The sequence below is a fragment of the Acipenser ruthenus genome, chromosome 4 (genome assembly GCF_902713425.1).
Source record: "Acipenser ruthenus chromosome 4, fAciRut3.2 maternal haplotype, whole genome shotgun sequence".
Taxonomy (NCBI): Eukaryota; Metazoa; Chordata; class Actinopteri; order Acipenseriformes; family Acipenseridae; genus Acipenser; species Acipenser ruthenus.
Genome location: NC_081192.1, coordinates 79,364,695 through 79,383,093, shown reverse-complemented (window position 1 = coordinate 79,383,093; position 18,399 = coordinate 79,364,695). Strand labels below are relative to the sequence as shown.

The window sequence follows — 18,399 nt, the reverse complement described above, 5'->3', positions numbered from 1 at the left end:
AGATGCGAGTTGAGAGATGAGAGATGAGAAATGAGAGATGAGGTTGAGAGTTGACAGTTGAGAGATGAGAGATGAGAGATGAGAGTTGAGAGATGAGGTTGAGAGTTGACAGTTGAGAGTTGAGAGATGAGAGATGAGGTTGAGAGTTGAGAGTTGAGAGATGAGAGTTGAGAGATGAGGTTGAGAGTTGACAGTTGAGAGATGAGAGTTGAGAGTTGAGAGATGAGAGATGAGGTTGAGAGTTGAGAGTTGAGAGATGCGAGTTGCGAGTTGAGAGTTGGGAGTCGTGTGTTGCGAGAGCACAGAAAAAAAAAAAAATAATAATAACAATTGCTATTCATGCTAGTTCGCACCAGCGTGAACATGAACCCAGCAGCTCACATTACAACCCACAATCACTGCATCATGAGTGTTTACTTCTGGTCTGACCACACCCACATCAGCCGTCCATCACAATCTCATAAATTATTAAACTGATTAAACCTTCATTATACCTGTCTCTGAATATAAAAACAAAACACGAATACTAAAACTTTTATTATTACTTTTAAATTATTTAGGTTTTATTCCAGAGAAAATAATCCATGCAGAACAAAAAAAGGCCTCTCATATTAGAATGAGCACAAAGCTGAAAAAGGTCTATACAGATCTCAGCAGATATATTACTACACATTTGACATTAGAGCATCAGCATCCATCAGGTACACTGTACTCTGAAGACACTTCTTATTGAAGAATCAGTTGTGCTCATTAGCGGTAAAGCTGGACAAATCTGAGTAAAAGCTCTGGAACTAAAAGAATAAATCACATGTTTACTGAAACAGCACTGACAGAGCAAAATGAAACATGCATTGAAGTTGAAACACAAAAAGAAAGCAGATTTTTACTTTTGAAAATTCAGAACGTGAGTAAATCCACTCCGAATTCATGTTTTGATATCCCCTGTAAGTATTCTGGATCTCAAAGTCTGGTTAATGTACAGTTTGAAAGCACCGTGAGATTTATGATGTTAGTGTTTCAGACTCGCACACCACAGTCTGAGCACATGCAGTCTGAACTCGAGATCCATGGAAACGGCATGCAAATAGGAATGCGGGGGGGACACATACTAAAGAGAAAATATTGAGCATTGGTTCTACAAATGTGAATTTCCATTTTGAAAGACAACAATTACATGAAGTATAAATGTAACAAATGTATAGACTTTTAGTAAATACTGTACACAGATCTTAACAAGCTCTCTTTTCTACATGTTCTTGCTGTTTTTTTTAATTCCTCGCTTCTGATTATGTACTGCTACTTGATGTCAAAAACATTGCATATCTTTCTCACATCTGAACATCAGGCCCCCGTATCTCATGATTTTTGCATTTCCCTGTTGTGTGCACTATACGCATTAACTTACAGACTTGTTTCCAAAAGAAAGCCTTAAGCTTATTGCTACTTACTTTGTGGAGTAACTCAGTACTGACAAGGCATTTACACTAGAACATTAACATTTTAGTAGTAAAAGAATAACTTATTCAAACCACTGGCGTTTATACAGTAGTATCAGAAAATTAACAGGTCACATTTCCGTATGTTTTTTACATAGAGTCAGTATATTAGGTACGCATACTTTTTACTAGGAATATTTCTAGGTTTATTTATTTATTTTAACACTAATTATTTGCACAACTTACATGCAAATTAAACCTGTTTAATGAAATGCCAGAATCTAGTATGGGAGAAAGATTTAATTAAACAACAAATGACTTCTTTTGCCAGCCCCCTGCCAATTTAAAGCAATGTAATTGTGTTTCAATACTGTCTATACCGGTAATCTGGTCTTTGTATCGCAGCGAGCCAGGCTAGACGAGTATTGTGGTTCTGCCAGTCCCCTTATTACCCTACGCGGTCAATTACGGGCCTAATTTCAAGCACTAAAAATATATCCCCTTTATTTTTTTTATTTTATTTTTTTAAAATTTTTAATTTTTTTTTTTTTTAAGAATTTAGTCGTCGCCAATTTTTTTTTTACCCCGGTTTTCTCCCCAATTTAGTATGCCCAATTATTATCTGTATCCTCAGCTCACCGCTTGCAACCCCCCCGCCGACTCGGGAAACGGCGCCTGGAGCACGCGTCCTCCGAAACGTGCTCCTGCCAAGCCGTCATTTTTCGCACTGCGGATCCATAGCGATGCTACCAGACCTATAGTGCTGGAGGACAACACAGATCTGGCAGCTCCACTGCAGAACCACAGGCACCCTATCGGCCACAGGGGTCGCTTATGCGCAGGGAGCATGGATTCTCCTGCTGACCTAAGCCCTCCCTACCCGGGCAGCGCTCGGACAGTTGTGCGGCGCCCTCTAGGAACTCCCGGTCACGGTCGGCTGTGACATAGCCTGGATTCAAACCTGCGATCTCCAGGCTATAGGGCACATCCTGCACTCCGCGCGGAGCGCCTTTACTGGATGCGCCACTCAGGAGCCCCTATCCCCTTTATTTGGTTGGCTTTGGGTTAATCATTTGGGATGCATATAACGGATGGGTTGCTGAGGGGAGCTGGACTTGTGATGCTGATCAATGGGGGTGGAGTTGAATTTGGCTAGCACTTGCATATGGTCCCCACAGCTAGTCACAGCACTCCCTTTGTCCCCAATCCTGCTCTTAGACTTTAAGTACTGTATACTGCATCTTACCAGAGTCACTCAGCAGATCAAGTTAAAACATTAGAAATACATATTTACTTTAGTTTTCACACATTGAACTCAAGATTACAAATCTGACTGCAATTACTGCTTTTCTGACAGCTCCACGGAGAAGGCTGCCAAAAGGGCACCATCCTCTCTGTTCTTAATGTGTAATTTCATACAACAGCCAGGGAGAACATGTTTTATAGCTGCACCTATTATTTCTTTCTACGATAATGTAAAAAAAAAAGGTTGATCCTTAGCTGGTCAGTTCATTTTTCACTTGAAGTGGTAAGAGGATATTATTTATATCCTAGGCCATCTGTACTTTAAGAAAATATTATTTACCAACGATTCAAGAAGTCATTCCCTTTTTTTCCAATGAGAGCCATTACAGCAGTTACGGGCCTAGTTTCAAGCACTAAACATTTTGACAAACCTTCCAGATTTCAAAGGAGTTCCCAGGTGGGAAGCTTAGCAGCATTAATAATTTAGTGAAACGTGTCTCATTTGTAAGCTGGTAGCAGACAAAGTCACATTTTTTTTCATTTTTTTTTTTCATCTGCTAAAGAGTGAACTGCATAACAATAAATATACCTCTCGCTTTTGCAGCTGTAAACAAGACTGAAAAGATATTTCCACATTGCTTCTAGCAATTCTCTGGTTTAGTCCCAGATGGTGTGTTTAAATCCTCCACCATACTGAAGGTCATTCTCAATGACAGAACAAGGATTACATTCTTTGGGCTGAGCTAATCAGAACAATATGGCCAGCTATCTGTACTACATCTATGTTATAATACATACATATTGGTCTATTCGATCAGTTAAGTGGCCTGCAGTTTTGAGAGGAGTTATCTTTCCTGGACATGTATGCACTTCTGCAGCGATTCAAGTGTTAAGTTGAAGAATACACTGGGCAAAAAAACCCCCCAAAAAACTGTGTTCACAACTTCCTGCTGTAAAATAGTGGTTGCTGGTATAGTTTAATAGGGAGCTAAAAGGTCAGTCTTATCAGTAAACATTAGAGCAGTAACCCTGAGTGGTAGCAATGCCAGCACCGCATCTGATTAACATTCTACCCTCTGTGCAATGTTGGATAGGGTTATTTTTGTTATTACCGTACCCTTTGAATCAAGCTCAGGAGAGTTCCTGCAAAATGAATAACTCAGCAATAAGCAGGCGTCCTTCTCAGTGCTTGAGATGCAAAAAGCAGGTTTGTATTATAAAACACTCTGTGCAAACAGGGAACCAAATAGGCTGCAAGAGAGCTGCACGCTTAAAAGAAAAACAAAAAAGAAACACAAAAAGCCCTTTCGCAATTAATGTGAAGAGCTTCACAGCTAAGCAGTCAATGTGCTGTGAAGGTTACACATTGATCCTTGTTTATCTCGGTATACCCTAATATATTTATAGAAGTAGGGCGAGGAAGCTCTCTATTGCAGGGTGCTAGGTGCAGTGCTCTTTAAATTGACTGGGCTATAAATGCTGTGTAGCCTGGAAGATAAAAGAGATTTCTGATTGGCTGTGGCAAAACACAACATTCTCCTCCATGGTTCATTTGGAGTGTTTACGGTTCTTCCAGAGCACCTGCCACCCAATACAAATGACTTCTGCTAACAGACTGTTGGTTATAACTTTTAACACATTTTTCAAGTTAATGAAAAATATATGTGACATTCGGGATTGCCATTGGTAGCTTGGACAACCCACTACCCCCTTTTGTGCTGGGTGTCTGAACTGGCAAGACATGTAACCACAAATGATTTTATCTGTAAAGATTCTGTATACTCAAGATTACTTTACTGGTCTGCTGTTTTAAGTGGAGCTATATTTCCTTGATCTCTACATGGGTCTATAGTGTTAAAAGAGTAACCAAATATGATTGAATAAATCCTTTTCACACAGAAGTGTTTCTAAATTGTTACTAGTTTATTTTTGCGCCACTGTAGTGCATTAGGTTTCACTATTCAAACACAGTGATGATTTTCCACGTCTTTCACAACTTGCAAAGCACAGTAATATAAAACATGTCACTCTATTATCTGAAACCCAATCATCCAAAACCCAGGATTATCTAAACCACTGTCATACCACTGTCAACATGAGCAATGCAACCTTATCCAAACACGCCATAATCAGAACACAATCTGTTGCCTTTGCATGTGCAGGGAAATGGGCTCTGGAATAACTTACTGTTGGTTGCATAACATAGGATTGATGAGGCATCCATGAGGTGCTCTGGACCTGTGAAAAGAAAATGAGTGCAATTAGAAAGGTGGTTGTCAAGAATCAATTCAGCCATACGAAAATCAAGTATAATGGAAATGTATTTGATTATGTTAGATATTGTTTAAATTAAGTCTTGAATTATTATTTTTTAATTATTTAATTCCTGCCTAAAATACTGTATTAGATCACTCAGCTTTTAATGGAAAGTTATTTGTTTTGAGGTGACTGTTGTTCTTCATTGAAACACCACAAAACCTGTTAACTCAGCAGTCAGGCAAAGCCTTTAAAACTTGTTGCATAATTAACAGGTTTCATTATGTTTCAGTGAGGAACCCAAGTCTGCTCAAACCAATATTTAAACAAAGTGAGTGAGTGATTTAATACACAAATATATACACTGAAACATTCAAGCCCAGGGTATAATGTTTTTTTGGCCCCGATATGAAACAAATGGCTCTTTCACGAAGCCTTTACATTGTTTTTTTTATGGATTAAATAAATCTGTATATATTTTCTTTAATCACAGTCATAAATACAAAGCCCCATTGTTCATTAAAAAAGACCTAGAAAGCCAAATTGTCTTTTATTTCCTCAAAAAATGAATCCCATCAGGGGTAGAATATCACCAGTCACTAGTATACAGTGGAGGCTCTTGTTAGTATGTCTGTACATACCTACATACAGATGTCACACTTGGCGATAAAGAATTGTTATTGTTACCCAATTGTTATTTCACACAACTCCATGTTGCTATGTGTGTTAGGAAGTAAACAGATGATCGTCAAGAAATCAGTCCACACTATCTAATACATGCTGGAAGCTGGATTTATACAGGCTTTAAGCACCAATGGTGAAGAGCAGAGAGTGTGACCAGAGCATGTATAACTGAACTTTAATTCAAAGCATGAAACTGGCAATTTTGATTTCATTGTTTTTCTTAATCAGAAATCCGTCATGTTGTCTCAGAGGCATAATGCTTCCCTTTGTGATTTTCGAAAAAAAAAAAAAAAGATGGGACAGGTTTTCTAAGATAATTCTGGCATTACCTTCCTCAATAGAAGAAAAGTACAAACAAACATTGTAAAAATGGCAGAGATGAACAAAAAACAATGATTATCATTACAAAAAAAGAAAACACTAATCATTATTTACAGAGTAAGTAGCTTCAAACTTTCCACAAAGTTTTTACTGTTTTTCATTTCTTTTTTTTTTGTTTACTATCCCCTTACATCTTTATAATGTTCTCAATCATTCTACTGGTTCTAGTTGTAATTTAAGTCTGTGTTAAGGTGCTTTTGATTATGAGTTCAGGAGCTCCACGTCAGTTCTAGTTGCCTGCCACAGATGTATGTAATGTAGGGTAGATCAGTAGATCAGCCAAAGACTCTTTCTACTGGCACCAGCACCATCTAGTGCACAGCAGTGTATTGCCAACAAAACTAAAAATAAATACATTTATACAATTGCAATTATAACCACTCAGAATAGCATCATAAACAAAAATAAGAATTTCATTTGAAGCTACTTACTCTTTTAATAAACCTCCCCAGTGGTTCTCTCGAGTTTTTGGCAGTTTTAGTTTCCTGGTGTAAGTGGTGTAAACTACCCACTGCAGCAAAAGGCTAGTGAGTACTGAATAACGTACAATTCTGTTAGCAGCTGTTTTCAGTACAGAACGTTTTCCTTACCAGCAATTCCCAAATCCACCCACGAAACAGATGTCAATTGACATCATGCTTTACGAGAGATAAAAAAAAAAGAACAAAAACCTCTCTCAAGTCCGCCCGCTCTTTTGATTCATTTCAGGTGCATTACCTACCTGATATGTTGAAACAGGAGAAGCAGCAATGAATGGGGTGATTGATGTCTGTGCAATCATTCGATTTGTTGCAATACTGTATGGTGACGAATAAAATCTGGAAATCAGAACAAAGAGAGGAGTCTGAGAAGCACAGAAACAATTCTGATTGATGTTTTTGTCATGTTCTCCTACTCCGTATACTAGGGGGGAAATAAAAGGTTAGATTGTGGGATTTTTATGCTCATTAAGACATAGAATAACAAGACTGCAATGGTGATTTCTGAGCTCTCAGGTTTAGAAGACCACTGGTTATTATTATTATTATTATTATTATTATTATTATTATTATTATTATTATTATTATTAAATTATTTAGCAGATGCTTTTATCCAAAGCGACTTCCAGAAATTAAACAAAATATAAAAGTATTAAAGTTACAGGCAATAAAAATGCAAAACAAACACATGTATACAATATATACACAATAAATATAAATAAAGGAAAATACAAAAATATATATAAATAGGCAGCACAGGTTTTCATATGTTGGTACCATTCTGTGTTATTTGAATGCTCCTTTGTATTTCTTATTCTTTCAAATCAGTGACATCTCCAGTCAGTATGATCTGGAAAGTCTTGAGCATCTGTAGCCTTCAGTGACCCTTACAACCTCTTATCTCAGCTGAGAGAAGACAGGTTTTTAAAGCCATAGTAACATTACTGCGTTTTGATTATTGCTGTAGTTTAATTTTTGTCCTTCCCAAAACTGACTTCATCTCGTCTACTGCAACCTGACGGACAGGAACCCAACCCAATCCCATCAACCTATCAGCTCAGCATAATTGACGGTAAAACAACCCAATTATCCCAAGAGCTTAATTTCGAAGAGGAAACCCAGCTCAGCTATTAAAAATGAGACAGCGCACTCCTCTGCTGACTATGCCTCTAGTTCCTCGTGCCAAGTTATCAGCGAGAACTGCCAGAGACTCTCTATACAGCATGGATAGTTTACGTGTTTTCAGGGTATTGGCGCAGCAAAAGTAAATCAGCCAAAAGCATCATTTCACGTTCCTAACACACTTAGGTGAAATGTAGAACAAAAAGTCAATACCTGTCATACAGTAAGAGAAATAAGTCACCAAAATAAGATAAAATGTCCTTCTCCTTCTTTTTCTCCCGATTTTTGCAACCCCCAGGCACTTTTATCCACACATATGTACTGTATATTACAGGCCATCCGAGTTTAATGACAATTAACTTTTTTTGTCAACATGAAAATATACTAGGGAACACACTTATTGTGTCTGTATCATTTATATTAAACAATTTATTGATATTTTAAAATGGAACATTTGCCTGCAAAAATATATATTTTTATATAATATAATTATAAAAAAAGGTCTGGTATGTGTGGGATTTAAAACTATAACCATCAGTTTGCAAGCGTGTTGTGTTACTATCAGTGCTACATGATTAGCTGAGAAAAAAAGCAGTATTTTCAAAGATGAAATCAGCCAGCTGAGAATTCTCAGGACTGTATTTTTTATACAGTATTTGCAATTTTTAGTTTTTTTTTCCAAGTCATCTCATCATTCTGAGATTCTGATCTTGATCTCTGAAAAATGTTGGTTTCCTGTCAGTGTAACACTCATTGTAGTCCCTAGAGGCAGAAGGAAGCACCAGTCCTCTCAATACTGGTTGATGAGAGTAACACTATTTGTGGTCCCCACTGGACAAAAAGGAACGTTAATTTCTGAGAATTAACTATGTTGAAGGATAGCCTATATATTTGGTAAAAGTAAAACATACATAAATAAATAAATACATTAATAAATATTGAAATAAATGGAAACATAAATCAATACATAGACATTTCTTTCTTTCTTTATCTGTCTTGATATTTATTTATTTTTCACTATCAGATATAAACACTGCCATGTAATACTGTACTCAACAGTTCTTGTTCAACTGTATATTAGTGAAGATTTTTGTACATAAAGTTTGTCATGCTTTCATATATTTTTACTTTCAAATTTTAAAAATATATTGTAACGACCTGGACAATTGCTTTGTTGCAGGATTTGTAGTCTGTTCAGTTTGTCTCATCTGTCTTTTATGTTACATGTATTGTAAGGGGAACGGGTCACACTGTTACTTAGCATGGGAAGGGGGAGTGAGTGAATGAGTGGGGAGAACGTGTGTTGTTGTTTTCGGGGGTTACAGAGCACGGATATGACTGGAAACGACGGGAGGTTATATAAGGGGGTGCATGAGTCTGGGCACTGGAGACAGTCCAGCGCTAAACTTGAATGAGAAACTGGGTGCGACTGAGTGAGCGTGTGAGCTGTGACCGGAGAGAATATGCAGTGAAAGTGCCAAGACTAAAACGTAGGGCTATTATTTTGGTGCCGTGAATTCCGGCACCTGACAGGAAATCTCTGTAGTGTCAAATAAAACAAACATTTTGAGAATTCAACACTGTCTCCCTAAAGGAGTATTACTTCCTAAATATGAAAACGTTACACTATACTAAATCAATGCAAAAATCAGATGAAAGCTTTCAATACAATCGGGATAATACATAATCATTATTTACAAAATCTTTTTTGTCTCGTTACTTGTTAAAAACTGTAACTTTGCTGCTATACTACTTGCAAATGTTGTAAAATGCAAGGACAAACTTTGTGGCTTGAAAGCTAGGGCGTCTGCATTGCAAGCTGCATTCAAAGCATGTCTTGGGTTCAATTCCCACACAGGGCGTTTCTTCATTATTCCAAACCCTATTATAGTGAACAACCTGATATAACAAACATTTATTCAGGTCCCAGGGGGGGTTTGTTATAATGAAGTTAGACTGTATATATAAAAAAAGGCAGGATTTGAACCCTAACTAGTTATACTTTCACTCCAACTACATAAAAGCTACGCAACACAGATCCATATCTTAACCCTTTCAACAGACTAGGCTACTATTTACATTTTACCTATCCAAATAACAATACATTGCCTCAGTATAGGTTGAACAATTTTGCTATTCCCATAATGTGTGTGTGTGTTATTGTTTCTACTAACTTGGCTTGTTAGTTTCTACTAACTTGGCAAGTTAGTAGAAACAATTGGGGCAACCTTGACACCCACCACTTTTACAGTTGTGCCTATTTGCTTGGTGCTGGCCAAGGTTGCCCCAGTTGTTTCTTCAAACTTAGTGTGTGTTTTTGATACAAGTTAGAAGAAACAATTGGGACAACCTTGGTCTCCATCAGTTTTACAGTTGTGCCTCTTTGCTTTGTGCTGGTCAAGGTTGCCCTAATGGTTTCTTGAAACTTGGCTTGTGTTTTTTGATATCTTCACTTTAAATGGCTGGGCACTTTTGATGACTTGGCGTTTTTTTCACATTTCCAATGTGTTTTTGTTTCAGATATTCCTACACAAGCCAGACAAGGAAACTATTTGGAGACTAAGTATATGCTTTTTTCAGCTGTCTAACAAGCTCAAAGAACAGCATCCTGCTGCTTGGCAGAGAACTCGTCCAAAGCGGGGCTGGCCTTCAGAGATGCAGGAGGAAGCAGGTGTTCTGGGCACCCATCCAGTCCATATGTTGCACATTTACAGCTCACTAGCATTGATTATTCCTACAGCTACTGTAGGTAGAAACTTTGATTAAACTATACGTTATAATAGACTACTGGGGAACTTTCAGCCAATTGGAGCGCCTTCATTTCTGGAGCTGTATGGCATTACACATCTCAAAGAAATCCCATTTATGACATCAACTGTAACATAGAGTTTCTAACATACGTTATTCTCAATGTCAGTACGGTTGACGTTATTTCCTTGAAAAAATGGTGAACCTGTGAAAAATGTGAGTAAGTATTAAAGCTGTGTGTAGGGTTATAGGATTGCAAGCGTCTATGTACAGTATGGGTTATATGAAGTGTGTAAACAAGCCTTGGCCCGTTCACTTCCATGTACCAGTATTCCTTCATACACAGATGTTTATCCTCTATCCATATAACATACACACAGTTTTAACTCATTTTTTCAGTGAATTGTCTTATCTGTTCTTGCTATCGGGAAATAAGCCAGTTTCTTTGTTTGTATCGCATAACTCTACACCTGAGCTAATCCTTGAACAGTGTACTGTATATTGGGTTACATGCTGAGCAATGGATAGCTGCTACACAGGACTTGAAAAGGACAGCATACTGTATGAACCGCTTAGTACTCAGTGGGGCTTTGGTACCACGTTTTGTCGAGAAGAGAAGAATATAAGAATATAAGAATAATGACTTTCTGCACAATCCCATTCAAGATCCCATACATACTCTATAGATGTCCAGGCTATGTATCAGCAACAGCAGCAGCCATCATAAATACAGTATCTTCAAAGAAATAATTCTGTTTGTTTGTACTTCATAACTCATGAATGAGACTGGGTTTTTGCATGTGTTGAGGACTTGTTGTTCAGACAAGTCCTAAACACAGGGGGAAAGTTCAGGGCAGGGTTGTAATGTTACAACATTCTACATTTTACAGATTCAGCACATTTTGTTTAGCAGGTGGAGTTGTGAAACTGCAGAAAGACTGGTTTCCATTCCTGGGATATCCGAGGTTATGAGTTTCACTTAAAAGCAAGCAGCTTTAAACGAAATGTTCTTATTTATTTTGTTTCCTTAACTTTTTATGATGTTTGCAATTATGCTGAGTAGTTCTTATTGCAATTACTCAAATATTGTGTTTTTTTTGTTTTTGATAAGTCTTCTAACATGCTTTGACTATTTGTTCAGGAGCTGCTCTTCAGTTTTAGTTACCTGCAAAAGACATGTGTAACGTATAGTAGGCTAGCACCAGCACCATCTAGGGCACAGCCATGGAAAGTCAGAAAAAACAAAAGGAATCTTGATTCCAAAGTGGCACATCATTAGATGGAGCTGTCTGTTATTTCATGCACTTTGGAAAAATGTAGCCTATGTTATTGTACAGATAAACTAGAAAGGAAGGGGGGAGAAATCAACAAAAAACAGATGGGAGACTACATCAAAACAAGGACAACAACTCAGGTAAGATAGCCATTAAATGTATTTATCTAAATGCTAGAAGTCTCAAAAACAAATGTTTGAACTTTAAGCTACTGCACTAACAAGTAACTATGGAGTGATAGGTGTTACAGAAACTTGGTTATCCAAGAGTGATGGAGATGAATATAATATTACTGGGTATACACTCTATAGGAAAGACAGAAGAGGCAGAGGGGTAGTGCTATACATCGAAAATAGTCTTTAAGCCCAGGTGTTAAATCTGGAAGAAAAAAACAATGCAGTATCAATATGGGTTAGAATAATGGACAAAAATCCAAAGGGCATAATAATAGGGGCATGCTACAGACTGCCAAATTCAGATACTGAGCAAAATAATCTGTTATACAAGATCTTAGAAATGCGTGTAGCAAAGGAGAAGCCATACTAATGGGGGATTTCAACTCCCCCCATATAAAATTGGAAAACCCGGTGGGGAGCACAACAGCCAAAATTGAAATGGTAGAAATGACAAATGACTGCTTCCTAACGCAATTTGTCAAGGCACCAAATAGAGAAGGGGGGGGGGGGGGGGGGGCATGTCTTGATTTAGTCTTCAAATAACGAAGACAGAATAAAACAGGTCAGAGAACCACTGGCAAACTCAGATCACAACATGGTCTCATTTGAAGTGTTTTTTAAAACCCAAAGAGTAACGACTAAAGCTAAGGTTTACAATTTTAAAAAAGGCAAACTATGAAGGAATGAAACAGATTTTAAGAAGTAGATTGAAGTAAAATAGAGAAAACATTCACAGAGAAAGGATGGCTATTTTTCAAAAATGTAGTACTAGAGGCGCAAAACAAATACATCCCAAAAGTAGACAAATCAAAATCTAAAACAAAATGGTCAAAATGATTTAATTAGACCAATTAAAAAAAAATCCTCAGAGAAAAAAGGCACAAAGTACACAGAAAGAGTACTTGAAACTGCAAACGCAAGTCAAAAAGGAAGTTAGAAAGGCTAAGAGAGATAGAAATGAACATTGCTAAGGGGGCTAAAACCAATTCCAAAAGGTTTGTCCAATATTATAACAGCAAAAGAACATTCAAGGAGGAAGTAAAATGTCTAAGAGATACAAATGGCAACATCATAGATGAAGAGAAAAAAATAGCAAATATATTAAATGATTACTTTTCACAAGTTTTTACAAAGGAGGATACGGACAACATGCCCCACATGTCGATCTGTTCCTATCCAGTTTTAAATAACTTTAGCATAACAGAGGCAGAAGTGTTAAAGGGACTAGGAGCTCTTAAAATAAACAAATCCCCTGGGCCGGATTAGATCCGCATATGACACGGTTTATTTAGATTTCCAGAAAACTTTTGACAAAGTCCTGCATAAAAGATTAATTCTGAAACTGAACACTGTAGGGATTCAAGGAAATGCATGCACATGGATTAGGGAGTGGTTAACATGTAGAAAACAGAATGTACTGATTAGAGGAGAAACCTCAAAATGGAGCAAGGTAACCAGTGGTGTACCACAGGGATCAGTATTAGGTCCTCTGCTATTCCTAATCTACATTAATGATGTAGATTCTGGTTTTGTAAGCAAACTTTCTAAATTTGCAGACAGCACAAAAATAGGAGGAGTGGCAAACACTGTTGCAGCAGCAAAGGTCATTCAAAATGATCTAGACAGCATTCAGAACTGGGCAGACACATGGCAAATTACATTTAATAGAGAAAAGTGTAAGATACTGCACACATACAATAAAAATGTGCATTTTAAATATCATATGGGAGATACTGAAATTGAAGAAGCCATCTATGAAAAAGATCTAGGAGTTTATGTTGCCTCAGAAATGTCTCCATCTATGTGGAGAAGCTATAAAAAAGACCAACAACATGCTCGGATATCTAGTGAAAAGTGTTGAATTTAAATCAAGGGAAGCAATGTTAAAACTTTACAACACATTAGTAAGACCTCACCTAGAATATTGTGTTCAGTTCTGGTCACCTTGCTACAAAAAGGATATTGCTGCTCTAGAAAGAGTGCAAAGAAGAGCGACCAGAACTATTCCTGGTTTAAAAGGCATGTCATATGCAGACAGTCTAAAATAACTGAATCTATTCAGTCTTGAACAAAAAAGACTATGCAGCGACCGATTCAAGCATTCAAAATTCTAAAAGGTATTGACAATATCGACCCAGGGGACTTTTTCGACCTGAAAAAATAACTCCCGCAAAATAACTTTCTGTAGGCCTTGTTATTACATTGTCTATGTTCAAATAGGAAAATGCTTCCTCAGTTACCTCTACCATTACTTAAATCCCTTCACAATAATATGAGACTTAATATCACTAGAAGACGTTTGTCAGCTTTTGCTGCAGGCCTGCTTACAATCATAAAAAGTTAATTGGACATTTAAAAAAAAGAGAAAGAGAATGTAATTTGAAGCTTAAAGAACCGTCTCCAAATGTTTACAAGTTTTTCCCCCACTAAACACCCTTAAGAGATTTATGACGGCATGTTCTTTACATTGGTTTTACTATTTTATAATGTTTTACTGTGCTTTACTATGGATTACTCCTGTAAACTTGTGAGGCAGAGAGCAGAAACTACAGTGCAGCATTAGAAGGAACCAGCAGATGTCATCAGAATTGCATAAAATTACTTACAAAATATATGTACAGAAAATCTTACCCATTCTGCATAGCAGCTGTAGGGTCATATGTTAAAGCCATGCCAGTCTGTAAAAAAGAATAGAGAGATTTTTTTAAACATCTCAGAAAGAATACAAGGACAAATAAACTGGAGAAACACTACCACTGACAGAACTTTGATTACATTTAGCTCTTTATTTCATGAAAAATCCTATGTTGTTCTTCATGTTGTCAGTATTGGGGTTTGCTTAGGATTATTTGAAATGTGTTTTTTTTTCATTCACTTTATTGGATTTATGTGTGCATCGAGCTTGCAATAATAAGAATAGTTTCTTATGCTTCAAATAAACAGCAAACAGCAATCTGTCATAGCTATTGTATCCCTACATGTAGGTAACTCAATTTGTAACGTTTATTGATGATAGCTGTAGAGAAAACAATCTTGGCTACACCATCTTAGATAATTTTTGCAAGCTACAGTAGTCATATAAGAGCTTTCATTTTTTTTTCTTTATAGTATTACTGAATGCAAATTTCTTGTTTTGCAATAAAACTAGATAGATCTTTATACATGTAGTTTTGTTTTCAAAAATCTGTTTGCTTTGGTATTTAGTTCACACATACCAATCACAGATGAGCTTTACGTGCACAACTGGTTTGATGCCAGCTAAAGCATTCTCCAGCAGTGTTTGAAGTGTGTGTTACCGTAGATCCCAAAAATTAAGTGATACAAAACTTATACAGTATTTTGTAACACTTTTCGCCACCATTCAAAGACCTTGATTTGGTCCTAATAGTTGAAATATCTCCTCAGACCCACTCCCTCTGAATGTAATATATTTTTCTGAATATTATGTACACCCTTTTACAAATTTTAGAAGCATTTTGTTGCATTATACAGAGGATGCACGTTATTTAAGAGGCACAAGGTATACTGAAACTGTGCCATCATGCGCACAATGCATTCTTAAAATTACTCTACCGTTTTTAGCTAATGATCATTATAAATATACCAGTAATTGTGTTTGAAACATATTATTCCTTCCTAACAACTGATTAATTGTACATTTGCTATACTGGACATATCAGGTTGTCCGTGATTTCCAAGGGATCTTAAAGGTAGACTACCAAGCCATCCTGAATGTATATTGTAAATGTTTATAATGTGCATGGATGCAGCTCTCTTCTGTCTCTTCTGTCAGCTGACAAATACTTTTCTGACAATGCTTCAATTGGACATGTGGAGGAGAAGGCCCTTAACCAATTCAAATGTTTCCCTGCCACATGGACTGGTCTTGTGACCACCAACATAATTCCTAAAGCAATACTGGCTTGGGTGACATACTGTACCATTCATTTATTCCCCAGGAGGCATAACAACACAGATCTTGGTCTGTAGTTAAAGTGGGTATTTTTAAATACATGAAACACACCCTCAAAATACTGATAAAATTAACCTGACTGTTCTTGGCTGAAAATCTTCACTGGACCAAAACAATGGGTATGTGGGTAGTATTTTAATTTAATAAGCTGGTAAAGTCTGTAAATAAAATATATTTTGACTGCAGCATATCAGTTTCTAGTTCAGCTGTTGGGTAAAGATCCTGCAGTATTGTATTTATTCAAAATCAAGTATTCATTGAGAAATAATAACAATAATAATTAGCATGAATTTAACTTTAATTACTTTAAAATGACGTCATTTATCATATATACAATTCAATGAATAACTTTCTGTAGGCCTTGTTATTACATTGTCTATGTTCAAATAGGAAAATGCTTCCTCAGTTACCTCTACCATTACTTAAATCCCTTCACAACAATATGAGACTTAATATCACTAGAAGACGTTTGTCAGCTTTTGCTGCAGGCCTGCTTGTCTGGCAACATTCTCTTAATCTTGAACACTCGTCTGATTGAGCTTAAGGTGGGCTGTCACCTTAGAAAGAGGACATAAACCAACATTGAGGAGCGCCCAGCAATCAAATATCCAATTTATATAAGAGGCTAACATCAAGACGCCACATGCTTCTACTCTTTTTCAGCTGTGTCCAGGTTACAGATGGGCTTGTTTAACACTGAGCTCAATATGAAATTAACAGTCAAGTTCTCAGGGGATGAAAACGAATCTTTACATAAATATATATTTTAAATGTCCACCTATACAGCATGCCCTTGTTTTAACAATTCCTGTTTTAAATTCAGAAAAGGTTTTTCAATGAATGATGAAAGCTGTGCAGTTACTCAGTTTCATTAATCTATATGGAAGGGTGGGTCAGCACAGTAAAGACTTTTCCTATTAATAATTTTGGTGGCGTCTTATAAATATTATAACCTCGCAACTCGAAACAAATCTGCTTTGGGTACTTTGCATTCTTATAGAAACAGCTGACAGATTATTTCCATTTAGAAGGGGATAACAGAATTCTAGAATGCCTTGATTAGCCCACTGTATGCATAAGAGGACCGTGTTACTAAATCGTTTTTCACTGACACATAATTCATTTGAGATCTTAATCCCCAGTACCTATGAAAAAACAAACCCGCTCTTCAGATATTATTCTGTTTAAAAAAAAAATAAACATAAAAAATAAAGTATTCAGTAGCATTTGTGATCAAATATATTTGATAATAGACATGCATTATAGTCCAGCTACATCACATAACATGAATCCTGTTCAGCATTGCTGTGTGACTGCAGTAAAGGGTACATCTAAGAACTGGCGCTACAACACAAGAGGCAACTGTGGTGCGTAAGGTTAAAAACAATATCAAAATAAATTAGAGGAAACCCTACAACTCACATATAAACTAAATACTTTAAAACATTAAAACTGTCGTGTTATGGCTTAGCATTGCCTTCACCAGGGTACCTCTGTTGAGAAGATGCTGTTATTTCTACAGTTAATGCATACAATTGACCCTGTCTCATATGGTATAAGAGTGTCTTCTTATGAGCACTGTGGGTGAAATTAAAGGAGACAATCTTATACCATAAGAGAAAGGGTCAACTGTACATATTACCTCATTATAAATTATGTTTTAATTAAAAAAAAGAACATAGTACAGTACATAATTAATTTCATTATTCATCTCTTTGGGGCGGAGAGTGGCTTATCATTTATAATTGAAATCTTAAGCAAATACAGACCACCAAATGTGTTTTTATTCCCTCTCTAAAAGAAATCAAGTTGCTTTGCTTTGTATTCAGGTTACATTGTCATCATTGTTACATTAAACTATCTTTCCCTGTTTTTTTAAATGAGGTGGATTACCATTTCCTACAGAGACAGCAGCTGACAGGCCAGGCACAGATCTGCACTAGGGAGTCTGTGCCTACCGCAGACACAAAGACAGGCTGGCACCAGACCAGCTCTTCGGTCAGGACAGCAACTCCTGCCACAGGTGCAATCAGGCAGTAAAATGTGCACATGCTGGAGCAGTATAGCCACTTGAGCTCCCAGACTCATTCCATGTTAAGATCCCTGTGAAAGTGGCATTGCGGGTGGATCCAATCATAGCTAATAGAGGAAGTGTGTGGGAGATTCCAACTGGTGCTGGTCCAAAACTCAGTCAGCATGGGCAGTGTCCTTAATCTTATCCGACCAGGCCACCTTCTTACTGCAGGAAAGCACAAGTGTCCAGAAGGCCCTTCCTGGCACATGTTTTACACTAATAAATAGTTGGCTTGTTATTTTGTGACATTATAGTTTTTCTATGCTCAGAGCATAATGTTTACTTTTTTCCCATTTTTTTTTTTCAAACAGAATTAATACTTAAACCATGTTGCACACAGTTACAGTCAATAGCTGTGAACAAGTATTTGCTGTAAAAAAAAAAAAAATATATATATATATTATTATCACGTGCAGTACACTATGGACCAGAAGAGTCATTTTAGACATCTAACCTTTAAGGTAAAGGTCAATTTAAAAACTAAATATTTAGAGTGGCCAATTATTATATCCTTGATTTTCTCCCCAATTTAGATTGTCCAATTGCATTCT

General features: G+C 36.8%; 1 protein-coding gene across 4 annotated transcripts in view; it reads right to left on the bottom strand.

Moving 5' to 3' along the window:
* Positions 1-18,399, bottom strand: part of LOC117962749 (RNA-binding motif, single-stranded-interacting protein 3) — a 379,650-nt gene that overhangs the window by 24,354 nt on the left and 336,897 nt on the right. For all 4 annotated transcript variants that reach the window (XM_059022898.1, XM_059022899.1, XM_059022901.1 and 1 more), the window contains 3 exons: positions 14,433-14,479; positions 6,724-6,820; positions 4,869-4,919 (listed from right to left, as the gene is read on the bottom strand). In XM_059022898.1, coding sequence (XP_058878881.1) covers positions 4,869-4,919; positions 6,724-6,820; positions 14,433-14,479 — 195 coding nt within the window. The remainder of the gene's footprint in view (positions 1-4,868; positions 4,920-6,723; positions 6,821-14,432; positions 14,480-18,399) is intronic.